The sequence below is a fragment of the Pieris napi genome, chromosome 6, assembly GCF_905475465.1.
Source record: "Pieris napi chromosome 6, ilPieNapi1.2, whole genome shotgun sequence".
Lineage (NCBI taxonomy): Eukaryota > Metazoa > Arthropoda > Insecta > Lepidoptera > Pieridae > Pieris > Pieris napi.
In genome coordinates, this window is record NC_062239.1 from 2,487,604 (window position 1) to 2,504,358 (window position 16,755).

The 16,755-nt window shown below is 32.7% G+C and overlaps 2 protein-coding genes across 3 annotated transcripts in view; both read left to right on the forward strand.

The window, feature by feature from the left end:
• Positions 1 to 8,030, forward strand: part of LOC125050105 (protein groucho-like) — a 65,843-nt gene extending 57,813 nt beyond the window's left edge. For both annotated transcript variants that reach the window (XM_047649712.1, XM_047649713.1), the window contains exons 9-16: positions 139 to 260; positions 3,060 to 3,344; positions 3,678 to 3,924; positions 4,257 to 4,436; positions 5,025 to 5,185; positions 5,682 to 5,764; positions 6,271 to 6,470; positions 7,666 to 8,030. In XM_047649712.1, the coding sequence (XP_047505668.1) occupies positions 139 to 260; positions 3,060 to 3,344; positions 3,678 to 3,924; positions 4,257 to 4,436; positions 5,025 to 5,185; positions 5,682 to 5,764; positions 6,271 to 6,470; positions 7,666 to 7,773 (1,386 nt within the window). In that variant the 3' untranslated portion in view covers positions 7,774 to 8,030. The remainder of the gene's footprint in view (positions 1 to 138; positions 261 to 3,059; positions 3,345 to 3,677; positions 3,925 to 4,256; positions 4,437 to 5,024; positions 5,186 to 5,681; positions 5,765 to 6,270; positions 6,471 to 7,665) is intronic.
• Positions 8,031 to 14,420: 6,390 nt separating this feature from the next.
• LOC125050676 (Krueppel-like factor 6) lies at positions 14,421 to 16,237 on the forward strand. The gene is made up of 2 exons (XM_047650668.1): positions 14,421 to 14,712; positions 14,792 to 16,237. Exon 2 carries the CDS (start codon positions 14,799 to 14,801, stop codon positions 15,636 to 15,638), a length of 840 nt encoding a protein of 279 aa, XP_047506624.1. The 5' UTR covers positions 14,421 to 14,712; positions 14,792 to 14,798; the 3' UTR covers positions 15,639 to 16,237.
• The last annotated feature ends 518 nt before the right edge of the window (positions 16,238 to 16,755 follow it).

Consider the following 16,755-nt stretch of genomic DNA (forward strand, 5'->3'; position numbering starts at 1 on the left):
GGCTATGTCAATTGAAACATGTTAGTTCGGGTCGCAAACCTTGGATTATTCAGAATAAACCCTTGTCGTAACCATTTTAAAAGTATTTCAAACTTTTAACGAAAGTATTAGTGTAAATACCCACTTTTCTAATTCCAGGAATTAGTAGTAGACGACGCTAGTGAAGAGCCAACGTCACCGCACAACGGTGCGCCATCGCCAAGAGAAAACGGTCTGGACAAATTGCAACCAAAAAAGGAACATCCACCTCACAGCCCCAGGTTAGAATCATTTTTTATTAAAATAAAAATATATTTAGTGTGGAATATAAGATACAGGTATCACTTATTCCACGTCACAAAATTTGTATCGGTAGACATACCCTACTCATCGGCAAAGGAGACAGAGGGTGTAGGCCGAGAGAAAAAGCCGGCGTAAAAACTCTCGGTACTCTTTTGAAATAGCTTAATATAATTTAATATATTTCAACACTGATTTGAAAACAAATATCGCAAATTAATTAGAAGTAGCCTGTCTAGCACTAGTCCCAGGCCCTTTTATCAACTAGATAAACGTTAACTTTATAGTAAGCATTTTACAGCTTTTCTTTAATACATTTCTTAAATTTATTAAAAGGCAGAGATAAAAGAGCCTCTGGGATTTTATTAAAGAAAAGTATCTTTTTTCCCAAAAAATAATTACTAACTTATTAAAGTACACTACATCATATAAAATGCATTTTTTACAGTATATGTTACAAGCTATTCTAAAATACATGACAATTATGTTCACCACATATATTTACAAAAAATACTAAACTTCCAATTTTAGTTTTTACTAGTAATTATTTTTAAGTATAGCCCTTCTGATCCCCATAAACACGTCACAGAGAGGTTCAATCGAAAAATTATTAACTTCCTGTATACATTACAGTAGCATTACATAATTGCCTCATATTTCAAAGCAGTGCTGACTTCTATAGATTTAAAATATTTTAGAAATATAGCCTATGATACTCAGGAATGCAGCAAAACTTTTCTCTTTATAATTTAGATAGTAATTGTTTGAAGTCCCGTAACCGCCCTAAGCCATATATTTTTACGTCCATTTAATGTTTGTTACGACAAATAAATGCTTTCCAGTTATAGCAATTGCTTTGTGTCGTAATAAATAAGTTTATTTCTGCAATTTTTCCTTGAAAGCGACATGTTTAAAAACGACTGTTTGGATATAAAAACCGGGAGTTAGTGGTACATATAGCGACAATATTATGTCAGCCAGGGTAGAGGAAAATGTATCGAGAATGTATCGCACATTCGGTTACATGGAATTGGGGTCGCTCAACTTACGCCTGGCACGATAAATTCCTAATGACTTTATCCGTTTAAAGGAAGCCTTATAAGGTAAATGATTCCATGTACGTATTATGGTCACTAATTGTCGAGCTTTTGCACGGTTAAGGCGATTTAAGAAACCATACTATTAAGTAGAGAGTTTAGATTGTAATATTTAAACCATTTAACGCCTGGTGGATTTGTAGAAAACGAAAGTTAATAAAAATAATTTGTTAAACAGAACTGCTTGTTTCAAATGTAATTTTTGGCGGAATTTTTCCACAGATTATGATGAAACTAAATCTGTGTTTATTGTCTATCTTACCTTCATTTTGAAAAACGAATTTTCTGTCACGGCGATTGCTACTACGGTAATCAGTGTTTATTATTTTTGTAGTCATGTTTTTATACAGAGAACTAAATATTTCGTTTTTACCCACAGTATTAATATCTATCTGTGTCTTTTAGGCCCGTCTATTAGAACGGTCTAGTTTCAAGAGCTGTAAAACTATTTTATCTCCAAGAAGCTCGACAGTTTTCTATACACGACTCGTAACAATTACGGCTGGTATTTACATATTTCTATATGCCCCTGGCGTTTTAAGGCGAAATAGTAAGCGACATACATTCAAATATATACGCTTCGCTAAGCAATGATAATATCCTTTCTCAAACTGGTTACGCTCAGTGAACACAGTTTAGATTCACCCCAATCACCTGTGATTAATCTGATTAGACCTTTAGATATATATGTAAATTTAAAATATAGAATATTCATCGTATTTCACGTTATGATAGTCACTTGCCCATTTTCTAATTGCACTCCTTTAAGAAAATTACTCTTTCGCCTCTTTCCGTCAAATTGTTTTAATGTTGAGATAAAAAGAAACAGAGTATTTAATTAATACAGGGCAATGAGACAGATTTATTTTTATGAACTAAAGGGTTCGTTTTTAATTTAATAACCACCTAAAAAAAGAACTGTTTTGACGACTTTGATAAAGTTTAAGAAACCTCAAAAATACATACAAACGTCAGACTTTCATTATATCCATTTTGACTTTGTGGTTAAATTACACAAAGTTCAGGGCTCGGTCCAAACAAGAGTAATTTCAGATCGTTAGGATCAGAAGAATTAAAACAGATATAGAATTATTTGTTTCTACTTTAATATAATAATATATATGTAATTAGTTATAAATAATAATCGCGAAAACAGAAGCCACCCACAGCATATTAAACAATTGACGACAGTCTGCATACATACTCGTAACATTACATGGCATTACGCGCCCTAAAGTTAATGTAATCTCACCAAATAATAGGCCCGTTTGTTTTACACCTCTTAAATTGAAGACTTTGAGGCTTTGTAATAGGCTGTATAGACTTAGTGACCTGTATTTACAAAATTATTAAATGTAGATGTTTCTGAAGTTATTTTCGCATAGATAAAAAATATACGAGTATACTGAATATATAAAATATACTCCAGCGTCAGTGGCTCCTAATAGCGATTCTGTATTCAAAGTGTTTTTGTATCGCGCGAATCAGAATTGCATACAAAAAATCTATATCTATTGGACACAGAGTTCGGTGAGACTGCTGACTTTTCTCCTGAAACCAAAGCGTTCAAGTGATATACCAAGTGGGTTGTACACACCTTAATAAAAATAAATATAGACTACTTTACAATTCTCATTTTAAGTTTAATAAGCAACAATAATAAAATTCCCTTTGTCTTTCCAGATCTGGTACGTCTAGCAACGCATCAACACCATCAGCAAAAAAGTTAGATGAAAAACCAAGTACGCCCATATCGAAGCCTGTGACGCCTACGTCTGGGGCTAGCGGGGTCGCAGCTCCCTTAAAAGCGGCGGTGAAGCCGCCAGCGCTGCAATATCCCTATTTGGGGAACGGGGCCCATGACGCATACGGCTTGGCGGGGTATTCAGCACGAGCGGCGTTGGCCTATGAGCCCCTACGACCACCGATAGGACCAGCCTCGCTTGCTCCTATACCTGGAGGAAAACCGTAAGTATTTTGTAAAGGTTGTTGGAAAGGACAAATGTGCCTAAAGTTGATTAGGCACAAATATGTATGTTTCACATATATTACGCTATACTATGTGATTTTTCTATTAGATATATATTGTACCTATGTGTATCTCAAAAACATATTGATCGAGTTTTAAAAAGATTTTTAGACTTTTCTGTTTGTTTCTTTATACTAACAATAATATGTATTACAAACTATTATTGTCTATTAATAAACATTGTAACTTAATTTTCAACACAACATAAAGCTTTGTTGGCAGTAATTAATTTTTTTATTAACCCAATACTACATATCAACTATTATTTTCAGGGCATATTCATTTCACGTATCAGCAGAGGGGCAAATGCAGCCCGTACCTTTCCCCCCCGATGCCCTAATGGGCCCGGGGATCCCCCGCCACGCCCGACAAGTGTCGGCCTTAGCGCACGGCGAAGTCGTGTGCGCCGTGACCGTGTCTTCCCCCACAAAGTACGTGTACACGGGGGGCAAGGGCTGTGTCAAAGTGTGGGACATCAGCCAGCCTAGTAAAGCCCCCGTCAGCCAACTGGATTGCTTGGTGAGTCGGTAACTGTCGCCAGTTTAGACCGTTACCTGTGTCATTTATTAATTTCAAAACACCTGCATGCACACTAAATAATAAATATGTAATAAAAATGTTTGAATAATTACAATATAATAACAAATAATAAAATATTTTTAACACCTTTCAACTATAATTCGTTCATTTGAACTCAGAACTTAAATTTCAATAAAAATATGTCTAATTGTTGACTTGCACCATTGATATTTGGAATAAAACGTACTCAGAATTTAAATTAATTAAATATTTATAAAACAAGATATTCGTATCTCAATACATTTTTCTAAAACTCTGGTAATCCTTTTCAGCAACGGGATAACTACATAAGATCAGTGAAGCTATTACCAGATGGGCGAACCTTAATAGTGGGCGGCGAAGCCTCCAACCTATCAATATGGGACCTCGCGTCTCCTACGCCACGGATTAAGGCTGAACTGACCTCTTCAGCCCCTGCCTGTTACGCCTTGGCCATCAGTCCCGATTCTAAAGTAAGTATTATTTATTGCCCTTTATATAATCAACACATTTACTCAATTTACGGCTAAGAATTAAATATAATTCAGAATTAGTAATTCTTATGCGTATGACTCTAGCTCGCTTAAATAGTATTAAGCAGAAAATAATAAACGGCTCAAATATAAGAGTCTTTCCTCCAACTTGGTTATTGTTCCCTTTGGAGTAAACTTTTTAAAATTATCTTAATTTTTTATTATTATTAGTAGTAAAAGTCGAATTCAAAGGCTATATACTTATATTGATTCTAATTTTTAATAATAAATATAATTTAACTGAAAAGAAAATATAACATTGTGTATTGCCTCCAGCGTTGCGTGGATACCCTATCCCAAAATTTATAGAAAAAAATTGGATTGTTTTCTAAGTTGGAATATATCTCCAAATATATAGGAATCAAGAACAATCATCTCGATATGACTTTTAGTTTCTAAGAAATTGGTGTACAAACATACACTTGAAATTTAGCACATATTGGAAGCGTCAATAGTTCAGCACAGGTCACATAACTTTTTCAGAATTCTGCGAATGACAAAATCTCATTAGATATTTCGCCGTTTCAGGTATGCTTCAGTTGTTGTTCTGACGGCAACATAGCGGTTTGGGACCTCCACAATCAGACCCTGGTCCGACAATTCCAAGGACACACAGACGGCGCGTCGTGTATAGATATATCTGCGGATGGTACTAAATTGTGGACTGGAGGACTCGATAATACCGTCAGGTAAATACTATTTATTATTACATTATACGTAGCACTAAAGGAAACTACTCACTAAACGTTTTATTATTATTATACAACAGAGGAATAATTTTTAATTGTGATACTCTTAATGCCCATGGACACTCAATGGGCTCAGAAGTGCGTTGCCAGGAGTGCAGCTTCTTTTTTCATTAATGTGCAACTTAATAAATAAACAGTTTTACCCTATTAACGAAAAATATAAAGCAGTGATTTAACATGTGGTTGTGCAGTGTTTGTTACCATGGTAACCATTATTGTTATCACGATACTTTTCACAAAAGTCTATTAATTTAGAACTATTGATAATAATAATTTATATATTCAAGCAGATAATCAATCTTAAATATTACTTTAATAGGTTAGGTTTATGTATATAAAATTAAAAATTAATCATACAATTCCACACACACACATTACCGCAACAAAACCACACAGTTTTTTACCGTATTGTTAATAACGCAACAAATATTTCCAGATCGTGGGACCTAAGAGAAGGTCGGCAATTACAACAACACGACTTCAGTTCACAAATATTCTCATTAGGATACTGTCCAACTGGTAAGTATTTTTTTTCTTTTTTTATATGTATGATTTTGTATATTATGGTAACGAAGTGTAAATAAATAAATATTTTTTTATTTAAATTGGTTAACTAGAGTTTGACACTTCTAAGCAGGGTTTTTTTGACATTCTAGGAATTCACATTCTAGCTTTTATTTGTTTTGATAAAATTTAAACCGGAATTATCCTCTGAGATTTCGCCAAAAGAGTTTTGGGCCGTAGAACATAGTTTTTTTTAATATAATTAAAGTGTGAATATTATACAGATATATTATTGGCCAACTTTAAAAAAGGAGGTTATTTGAGAGCTATTGCAATTGGTCATTGATATTGTTGGTCTTTTTTTCTGTGCTAAATTTCTTAAGTGTATGCGTCCACGAATTTCTCGCAAACTAAAAAACATTGATTCCTTAAATTAGGTACTTCTTGGAGATATCCACGCCTTTCTGAAGGTATAGGTCCCTAGTAGTGTAACAATTGAATAATAAGGTTGTTCTCTTCAGGCGAATGGCTGGCTGTGGGCATGGAGAACAGCAACGTGGAGGTCCTCCACGCGGTGAAGCCAGACAAGTACCAGCTCCACTTGCACGAGTCGTGCGTGCTGTCGCTGCGGTTCGCGTCTTGCGGGAAGTGGTTCGTCTCTACGGGGAAAGACAATCTGCTCAACGCGTGGCGTACTCCATATGGCGCTAGTATCTTCCAGGTAATTTTCATTATATAGTAAATATACGATATACATAATAACTTATTGAATCTCAACCTAAACTGTAGATAAAAGTATTATAAAATAATTTTTAGTTATGGCTAAGGTTACTCCAAACGATATTGTTTACTTAATTTATATAATATTAAAACAAAATAGATATTATAAATATATAATTATTACTTAAAATAATAACACATTAAGTAAAAAAACTAATTCTAAATTATTACTGAAGAATTAAATAATCAGAATTGATGAAGTTTTATTTTTGTTACCATCTCAAGAACCGTATTTTGTAGAGTTGTATAATCCAGTATTGCTAGAAGTTTATGAACAAGTAACATAATCGATGATTAATTGTTTAGTTAGTTCTAAAGCCAAACAAATATACGATGCAAAAACCATTCGAATTGTACAGTTAATTATTTTTTTTAAATGATAACATTACTTTGTCAAAATAAAAATCTCAAACTCTTTATAATATTTGTCTATCATAATATTCCTTTACATTGTAACTGGGTGATATGTTTCAACTATAAAACAATGTATATTGATAATGAGGTCGATTACAGACGGTTATTGAACTTATTTTTTATTACTTAATTGATTACGATAACTTAAGTTTTAATTATTCAAGTACATACTTAAATACATAAACGAAAATAATTTTTAATTGTGTTGTGCTACGGATGTCTCGTCCCTATTGTTTGTTAACTAAACAAATATATTTCACTGAAAAGTACCTTATTCATAAAAATAAATCATTATATTTGTCTCTTTCTGTCAAATTGTGTTTACGCGGTGATGAAAAGAGACATATTGTTGTCTCTTTTCTTTTTGTGTTAGGAGGATTATATGGAAAGTTACGAAGTAAAACAACGTAAAGGTTAAACATAATAGGATATTTAACTTAAAAATTACAGCTATTTAATAGCATGCCTGTGTCGTTTACAAAATATATCAACACATTTGGCGCCTTTAAGATACTTTTGGCGTACTTAGTGACTGACCATAAATTATAGATTTATGTTATTTGTCAAAAAACTCCTATTTATGATTCATTGCTGTTTATTTGTATTCTTTTATCTTGTTAAAAGTCTGCGCAAACAAATTAATAATAAATAAATGTCTGTGTTTTTTTTAAGTTCATAAAGATTCTATAACCATCATAATAATATTTTTTTTATTGTTACAGTCAAAAGAATCATCATCGGTGCTAAGCTGTGACATTTCATCTGACGACAAATATATCGTAACGGGTTCCGGCGACAAAAAGGCGACAGTGTACGAAGTGATCTATTAAAGACAATAAACAAACGAACAAAACAGATCAACGAGTGAATGAACGTTCCGCGAACGAGTGAAAAGTGATATAGCTTTAGTATATGTATAATTGGGAGCCTGTATGTACTTATGCGACTTGTTTATATAGTGTTAGTGTGCGCGGTTTTTGTTTATTTGTTGAGCGCCCGTAGTGTATGTTGGCAGCAGATCTCAAAATGATGATTTCGTTTCAATATTGTTGTAAAATGCTCGTATTAAAAAGATATGCGCAAATTATTTTATCTTTTATTTTGTACACCCTATCTAGCTAAGGTAGCCACAACTAAATGATCCAGTAATACCGATTACCTAAAGAAAGATACTTATTAAGTTATATAATTCTAATTACTAAAAAACTGACTTTTTTGGTGGCTTTTTACACATAGTACTACATCTTCAAGGTACTGTTGGATATCTGGCTAAACAGTAAGTTTAAATTGTCTTAGAAAATATCCATTATAACAATTAACCTCTCAGAGTCTCATACAACACCTTAGCGTAAGATTCAGTCTGTCTCTGATTCCACTATTACTGATATATCCAAAAGGATGATATGCCAAGGTAAGATTTAGAGTAATTGCTTAGAGCTAAATATGACTCGCGCATGTGCATTAGCCCTTAAAGTATCCATAACAACTAAAGTAAAAGAAGGTATCATTAAAAAAGCCTTTTAAATTAAATAATTATTTTAAGATACCATAATAGATCTGCTCTATAACATGACAACAGAAAACTTATAGTAAAAAACTCAACCTCATTTATACAGATAAAGCTTCAGTTATTCATATATATATAACCCTAATCTAAAATAACCTAAATTGCAATACATAAGAATAAGAAATACAAGACTTAGTAATATGACTTAAATAAAGTAATTAATGGCCTTAGCAATGATTTATATAGATAAAGCCCATAGTTACACGGATTAACTCAAGCAACTAGTTTTGTCTCGCTTTACAATACGATCATTTTTAAATTTTCCCTTTTTGGGAGGAATTTAAACCCTACTGAACTGGCAAGAAACTCTCCGACACTCTCTTTAATCGCTGAGTCATACAAATTGTTTGTAAAGCAGAGCATAAAAATTTGAACTGGAGCTTCCCAAGGATTAGGATCATTTAAATTATCGTCAAATTTATAAAAACCTTGATTAATTGACGGTTAGCTTATATTCAGTGATATTTTTCTATTTTCGCTTGGGAGTTTGTTGTAAAAACGAATATAATTTAAAAAAGAAATATGATGGGTAAAGTGCAAGTGTTTTATACCAAATCTTATAAAAACCAACCTTAATCGAGAATAATACAAAAAATTATAATAAATTAAACATACAAGTAGTGGTTTATCTTCTGGAGCCTGGTTGGTCGTACGCTTAGGTAGATTAGTTGTGATTCGAGCAATACTAGTACTGGTGAAAGTCACCATTTGTTTTAAAATCAGTTATAAAAAGTCGAAAAGTTTATATTTTTTTGAACATAAAACATGGCTTCAAGAATATATTGACCAAATAGTATCATAGTTTTTAATTCTTTAAACTTATTCCGTACCGACTTCCGTAGGGAAACACAAATAATCCCCCGAACAGATCACACATGATAATTTACTTGCTACAAAACGTACAGCAAAAATTTATTGCTTATAAATGAAAGCCTTTTTATCAAAAGAGGACCGTTTTGAAACGAGTTACAACACGATCGCGCTTTTCATTTGGTCTTTATTGGTCAATAAAATTTCTTGTCCAAGGGGACCGATCTCTCGTACCTTTCAAAATTCACGAATTGTTTGTCAAGTATTCGGTATGCACTCTGAATAGCGAATTGCTCTTCCAAAGTGTTTACATATGTCAAAATTAATGTCATTATCAATCAATAGTCACCATGGTTAGATAACGGGAACAGCGTTATCAGAATCGTTGCAAATTGTTAATAACACCATATGGTAATGAGTTTCTTATCTAACCCATGAACAGATTTGACACAGCTCACTATTTATCTTTCATCTGGGTGTTTCCGTAATTTGGCCTGGGATTTCATTATGCGTGTTTGGAAATGATAATATGTAACAACATCGGCGACAAATATTCGTAGATATAAAACAACGTGTGATACGCATCCATGATTCAACCTTCTCCAGACATAGGCTCTTTCAACTTCAATAGCTCGAACATTTGATGAGGAGCATGGTGTAACGGTAGCAGTTGCTTACAAAGGGTCCCTACCCTTATTATGCCATTAATTTCTTTAAGAATCTTTCCACTGTATGCGACAAGATATTCACAACTGTTCCATGTACCTCGTACAAGCACGGATTATCAGCGTGATTCGCCAATGTTCCGGGTTTTAGCTAACTATAATACAATTTATGAAAATTGCGATAAAGGAATGACGAAAATTATGGCCAGTACTTCTTGCCTGTTCTTCGCTCTTGATCTGAGAACTGATAGTAAATGTAAAAAGCATGAGTTTTTTACTGATAAGTGTACATTGAATACATAAATAAATGATAATTTTATTTAAACAGCAGCAGGCCCACACTTTCTGAGATATACTGTACATTGCAGCTAGACTGTATTTTATTATTAAAATAAAATCCCAAAAATCAGTTCGATAAGTACCTGCGTTTTCATCGTTACAATACATATAGCCCATTAAAATTACGGCATAAATTGTATATAATAATATGTAATATTAATTATGTCTAAAGTGTGTAAAACTAATACGTCAAATTGTAATCTTCTTCGGTGTTTTTAATGACTGTAAAAAAATAATAGTCGACAGAGTTTTCAAAAAAGATCGAGAACTTTATAGATTTCACATATAAATAAATGAATATATTTTTACAAAACATGTCAAACGGTTTAAAAGTGCAGAGTACTGATTACTGTACATTGAAATATACAAAGTTAACACTAATCGCGAAGTTATTTTCCATGAGTAGGTACTTATGTATCGGAAAAACATGATTACAATTGAGCGGGTCCCACCAGACGCTGGCACTGCCAGCCTCCGAATGTTATCGCTATTATGAGCTGTGCTTGTTACGTACATATACGGCAGTTACGTATAAGTGGAAGATATACCGTAATTACTATTGGAATGTTATAATTTTATAGAACCCTTTAAGAACGGAAAACATATTTATATCTTAAACATACTCGTTCATATAAGTAATATGGAGCAAATCTATATTGGAATGTCATGATTCCATTCACATTCACAATAGAAAAAAAACATAATTTATTGATAATTTGTGCGGACCCAATCGCCCGGACTCCGGACCGTACCGTCCGGCCATTTGAGGTCGCACTGCTACCTTTATTGTTATGTTGACTGTTGCGTCATTATAGTTCGACAACTCAGTTGATTTTTTGACAGATCATTTTAATAAATAAATGAGGAATGGATGTAAATAAACGTTTATAATTTTTTATTCAATTGATTAATACATTCAATTATCATAACCGCCACGTCAGTTGTCCTTCCGCATCCTACGGAGTAAATTACTGAACTGTCTAAAGTAAATGAATTAAAAGTTCTTTCACTTTGTTGACCTAATGAATGCTACAGTATAGTCGCTGATTCTAAAGTCACAAAGATCATGTGTTATTTATACAAAAAAAGACAGCAAATTTCTGAAAATTATTATTGAAACTAAAAAGACTTTTTACTGTAAATATTTATACTATATAAATGTCTACGGCTTAACATGCGGATATCTTAAATAAGCGTTGCAGCTTTTAATACTTAATACAATTGAAATTCATATTCCATCGTCTCGACTGCTTCCTGAAAGCGGCTACAGTAGATGAACTCCTTTTGAATTCTAAAAAATATTTTACATTTGCTTTAGTAATAAATTTATTATTTAACTTTTCCGGGTGTTTAACACGGAGAAGCTTATGCCAAAAAGCTTGAGAGTGAGCTGTATATATGTATGTGTGTTCACCATAGGGTGAAGGAATAAGTAAAAATAAGGTAATGGTTATTTTGTGTTGTCCAGATATGAAGTTTATGTTAATAATAATAATAATCAAGTGGCGTCATAACCGTATGGATCTTAAGCTGGTATCCTTTAAGGTTTGCCGCACGAGGTTTGTCATTATCAAACTGGGCACATACGAAGAAAAATTGTCGTGGTTTTGATAGCATGAATAAACTGTAAAAAAATAATATATCTACTCCTTATTATAAGGTGAATCACGTCTGCAAATTGAAAATTATTTTTTCCATGTCCTTATCATGATTATCTAGATTGTATGCGATATAATTGATATCAGAGATCCTTCATTCATTATTCTTATAATTTGCTAGATATGTACGATACATATGTGATATTGGTTTGTTATATCTTTCATTCTATTGTTATAAAATAAAAATTAGAATAAACAAATTATTTATTTTACCATCATAAGGTAAGCAGTATTTTTATATAAATTATGCAACTAACAAATGTGAATATAGTTGAAACAATGTTTTACATTAAGATAATACACATTAAGATAAAATTTTAAAGTGATAAATACTGTAATTTGATTCGGACACGCTTAAAAACAGATGTTGGCGGTACCAGCCACCGTCGCCAGCAAATCTAGCACTGGAATCCTATACCTAAATTATATACATATGTATATTATTATTTATTTTCATTTCATGCGATTTATATGTATATATGAATATGATCTTAAAACTATATGTCAATAAAAAAAATTAAATATTTGTATCTTTGTGTGTTTCTAAACAAAAACTACTACTATAAAAAATTATTTCACCATTAGAACGCAAAGCCGTGCGCAGCCGAAATTGGCCCTAGTATAAAAAGTCTAGAAAGTTTTATTATTAATAGCTTATTTATAATTTTAGTTCAACTACTCTTTAACTGTATTTAGTAAGTGTGTTGCATTGTTTCACGAAAATTCTAAAAGATACATTCTGTTTTATTAATCAATCAAATACTTATACAGGACATTTATAATATTAAATTATGAATATAAAATTTTGAAAATCATTTTCTCATCAGACGTAAAACTAATTCGATAGACCGGACATAGATATCATGAGAATAATCATGGAAACCAGCATCTCATCAACCAATATTTGGAAATTAATACATTTAAGTTGAATTTCAAAATCTTACTCATTTTAAACACTTTCATCTACGAAACACAGGGGATGGTTAAAAATAAATTTCAACACCTTTTTGCTAGAAATGTTTTTGTTTTTACGACTTATAAAATGACAATATTTTCATAACACTTCTAAGAAATATGAAAAAAAAAATATTCTCAACGAAATCAATGCCAATTAATGAAAAACCCATATGAGATAAAAATTTACCGGTCTTCCGAGGAATTTTATCATTATCAGGGGAAACAACATTGCAAATATAGTGTCGATTCCGCTCGGCTATTTCTGATGGCGTAGGTTTAATTGTTTTAAAATAAAGCAATATTTATGAATTCTTTCATAGACAATAAATAAAATCTACCTATGATGTTAAATTGTTTCAATTGTTTAATACAACAAGTATAAATAGATATCCCTTAAAAAAGTCTAATGTCTAAGTAAATACTGTAACGTTTAAAATTTAACATTATAAGTAAGCCGAGGAATTGTTCAATTTGTAAGTATTGCGTAATAAAACTTCACGCGAAGGTTTCTTTGATTTGATTTTAAAAGCAAACACGTGTACATTAATAAATTTAATATACAAAACAAATTACTGTATCTAATTATTTATTTTGCAACCAGGACCTCAGTGCTTTAGAAAAAATCCTTCAAACGGCTTCACCCTGAACAACTGTTTCCTGGAAGTTTCCCATCCAAATCCCAGGGTTTCATTATCCTACAGCTCTTTCAAATATACAATACGATGTCATAGATTTATAATTGTAAAATTAAAAAAAAAATAACTTATATTCATGAGTAATTTTTACTTTCAGATGAACTCAAAGAAGACATATTGAACTTATTTATTTCTGTGTCTGTGCCACATCTTTAGCGTTTTTTTACAAAATTAATTACGCAATTGAAAATACGTTTAAAATATTTATTATTAGTCAAATTAATTTCAAGACAATTCTTTCCACTCGCATTTTGCCGCTACATAGTCTTATTTATTTGCAAAAATAATATATCACTAGTCAATTTTGTTTTTAATTGATAAATTCCTACTTAAGCTTTTAAATATTTTGTGCAATCTCGGCAATTAAAAAAAAAGTTTGTTCTCGTAGTTTTTACGGTAAAAATTTCATAATTTAATATCGCATAGGATCTAACTTAGAACTTCGTGACGCGATTTTGTCTTTAATAAGTTCGTAATAATTTATAATAATTTAATGCATAATAATGATATACAATATACGTAGCGTACTGTATACATAAAGTTCTTCTATCGTCTTAGCGACTTTAAAAAAAAATACGTTACTTTGAAAACACAACAACTAGTTACAATATTATTATTATTTAATTTTACTATCATAGGTAAAAGAACTTTCGGGTAGGTCAGTCAAACATGATAAGAGCCGAGAAAGTGAATGATCCTACTATCGTAATGTTCATATAAACAGCTTTGTTAATTGATTATATATTGCATACATTATCCATTTGTGTTCAGAGCTTGTTTATTATAATGCGCAGCGGAATAAGACAAAAAACCTTAGTGCACCGTGCGCATGCCATGTAATCAGGTTGTGCCTTTGTAATTTGTTTGTTTAATGGCAATTTTTCGTAGTGCGTAAACGTTGTTGGCGATTATCGCGATCAGTGTTATCGTGCGTCCGCAGTGGTGTCCGGCGCACCCGACCACGCTCACTCGATCCACAACACGCGTCGTACGCGCCGGTCAACAGCTCATCCTGTCATTTCCGCCTCAACAACTAACGATTTCTATGATTGAATCGTCAGTGGACGTAACGCAACTCGTAAGTATGCCTATAATATCAATAATTTTATATTTATACGTTTTTGCTTTTTTTAATAATAGGTTCTATTTAATTTCAGACTAAAAATGTATCGGGAGGACTGTGGATCGCTTTTCGATGACCCCGTACTCAGTGATCAACTCCTGTTCGAGTATTCGCCGGCTGAAAGCCTCATTAATTTCGAACTTCCGACGTCCGTTAGTGCCGAAGTTGACGAGTGGCAGTTCAATGATTTCGATTTCCATTGCGACGCTTTTGTGAGTGATTTTAATGACACTAACAGGAACAACTGCATCGAAGAGAGCTCTTCCGTCCTATTCGATTTTGCGGACTTAGATAAGAATATTAATTTAGATGACTATCTATTTGATGAATTAAGCAGTGATAAATCGTGTGATGAGCAACCGTGTGCTACAAATTCGACAGATGCCTGTGACGTCGGCATAGGACGTCTTTCTGTGTTGGGTATCGATCTCGACACGACCTATCCCCAAAACCTGGAGTTGGCTAATTTGCAAGAAATTAATCCAAGTGAAAAGAGTGGAACGTCCGTAGATACTAAAGTGCCGACATGGGGTGAGCCCACATTTTGTCCTAACTTAGGAGCGTTTCGATGCCCGGTGGTGGAGTGTGGAAAGTTATACGCAAAAGCGTCTCACGTTCGGGCACATTTGCGGAGACACAGTGGTGAGAAACCTTACAAGTGCACTTGGGGTGGGTGCAGTTGGCGTTTCGCTCGATCGGACGAACTCGCCCGGCATCGACGAAGCCATTCGGGAGACAAGCCCTACAGATGCAGTGAATGCGGTAAGAGGTTTGCACGTTCGGATCACCTCGCGAAGCACGGACGAGTACACGCAAGACGGGCTGCCGCCGCAGCGGCTGCTAAGCGCGCTACACATGTGCCTAGAAGGCGACTAGTATAGTATAGTTATCGTTTTAAAATGCGCTGGTTGAAAGGATGTATTGTGGACTATATATGTAAAGACGTGACCAAATAAATGTGCCAAATAACGTTACTTAACAAGAATTTATTAATATAGTTATTTTATAGTGTATAAGTAAACTAAGAAAGTTGATATTATTTATAAAACATTGTAATAGTTTAGAAACTCTGTAGGCTGTTTACATTATTTTATTATTTTCGCTTTTAATATTTGAGAATAGCATATCGTAATAAACACACGTACAATAAATCAGTCATCATAATTATTTTTTCAGCGTAAGGTATAAAAAGATAAATAATAATTATGTGCCTAAAGAGTTTACTGTAGACTACTCAATGTTACTATTTTTATTTAGCTGGTCACGACAGTCAATGCACTTACGTGGTGACCTCTCAAATCAAATCTCATTTATTGCCCCTTTAGACGGTAATACTTTGTTATTGTTATGGATCTACTTGTTATACGTGCACCTAGCGTTATTTTGTACGGTGAAAACTTAATATATTTATTATTTAATAACTATAAAGTACTGATTATTATGTAATTACTAATAAGTATGAATTAAATATTTTGTATTACTTAATCTTTAATTACCTACAATAGCAGTTAGGTAGATATATAATGTGGCTCTATCCTTTAGGAGGTTTACAGGACAAGCACTGTAAAATACAATAGTGAATGTAACATTTTTATACAATTCACTCAAATCAATTTGTACAATAGTAATTATTTTACAATATTTAACTTGTTTTATTGATGACGCGATTATTTAATTAAGCCTTAGAATTATTTATGGTAATAAAGTCTAATAATATAAAAAATCTTACTACGATTTAAATTGGTGGCAGTAACAGTTAAAAAGTAATGAGTAGCAGTTAAAGTAACAAAAGTAACACATTACATTTCGCTCTCGTCTTTTGTGTAATATATTTTTTACATTAAATGTGTTCAAAAATCTTACTCATTATATAGACCAGTGCCGATAATTTTTGAAACCAAAAAAAATTACAGTAGGATGAAACCCATTAGAAAAGCAGGAGAATATTATAAAAATTAAAGGAAAAATAAATTACGGGCGATCTGAGGTCGGGAAGGG

What these genes read in the sequence shown, in the direction of transcription:
- LOC125050676 (XM_047650668.1), top strand. Translation starts at nt 14,799, where the DNA reads ATGTATCGGGAGGACTGTGGATCGCTTTTCGATGACCCCGTACTCAGT.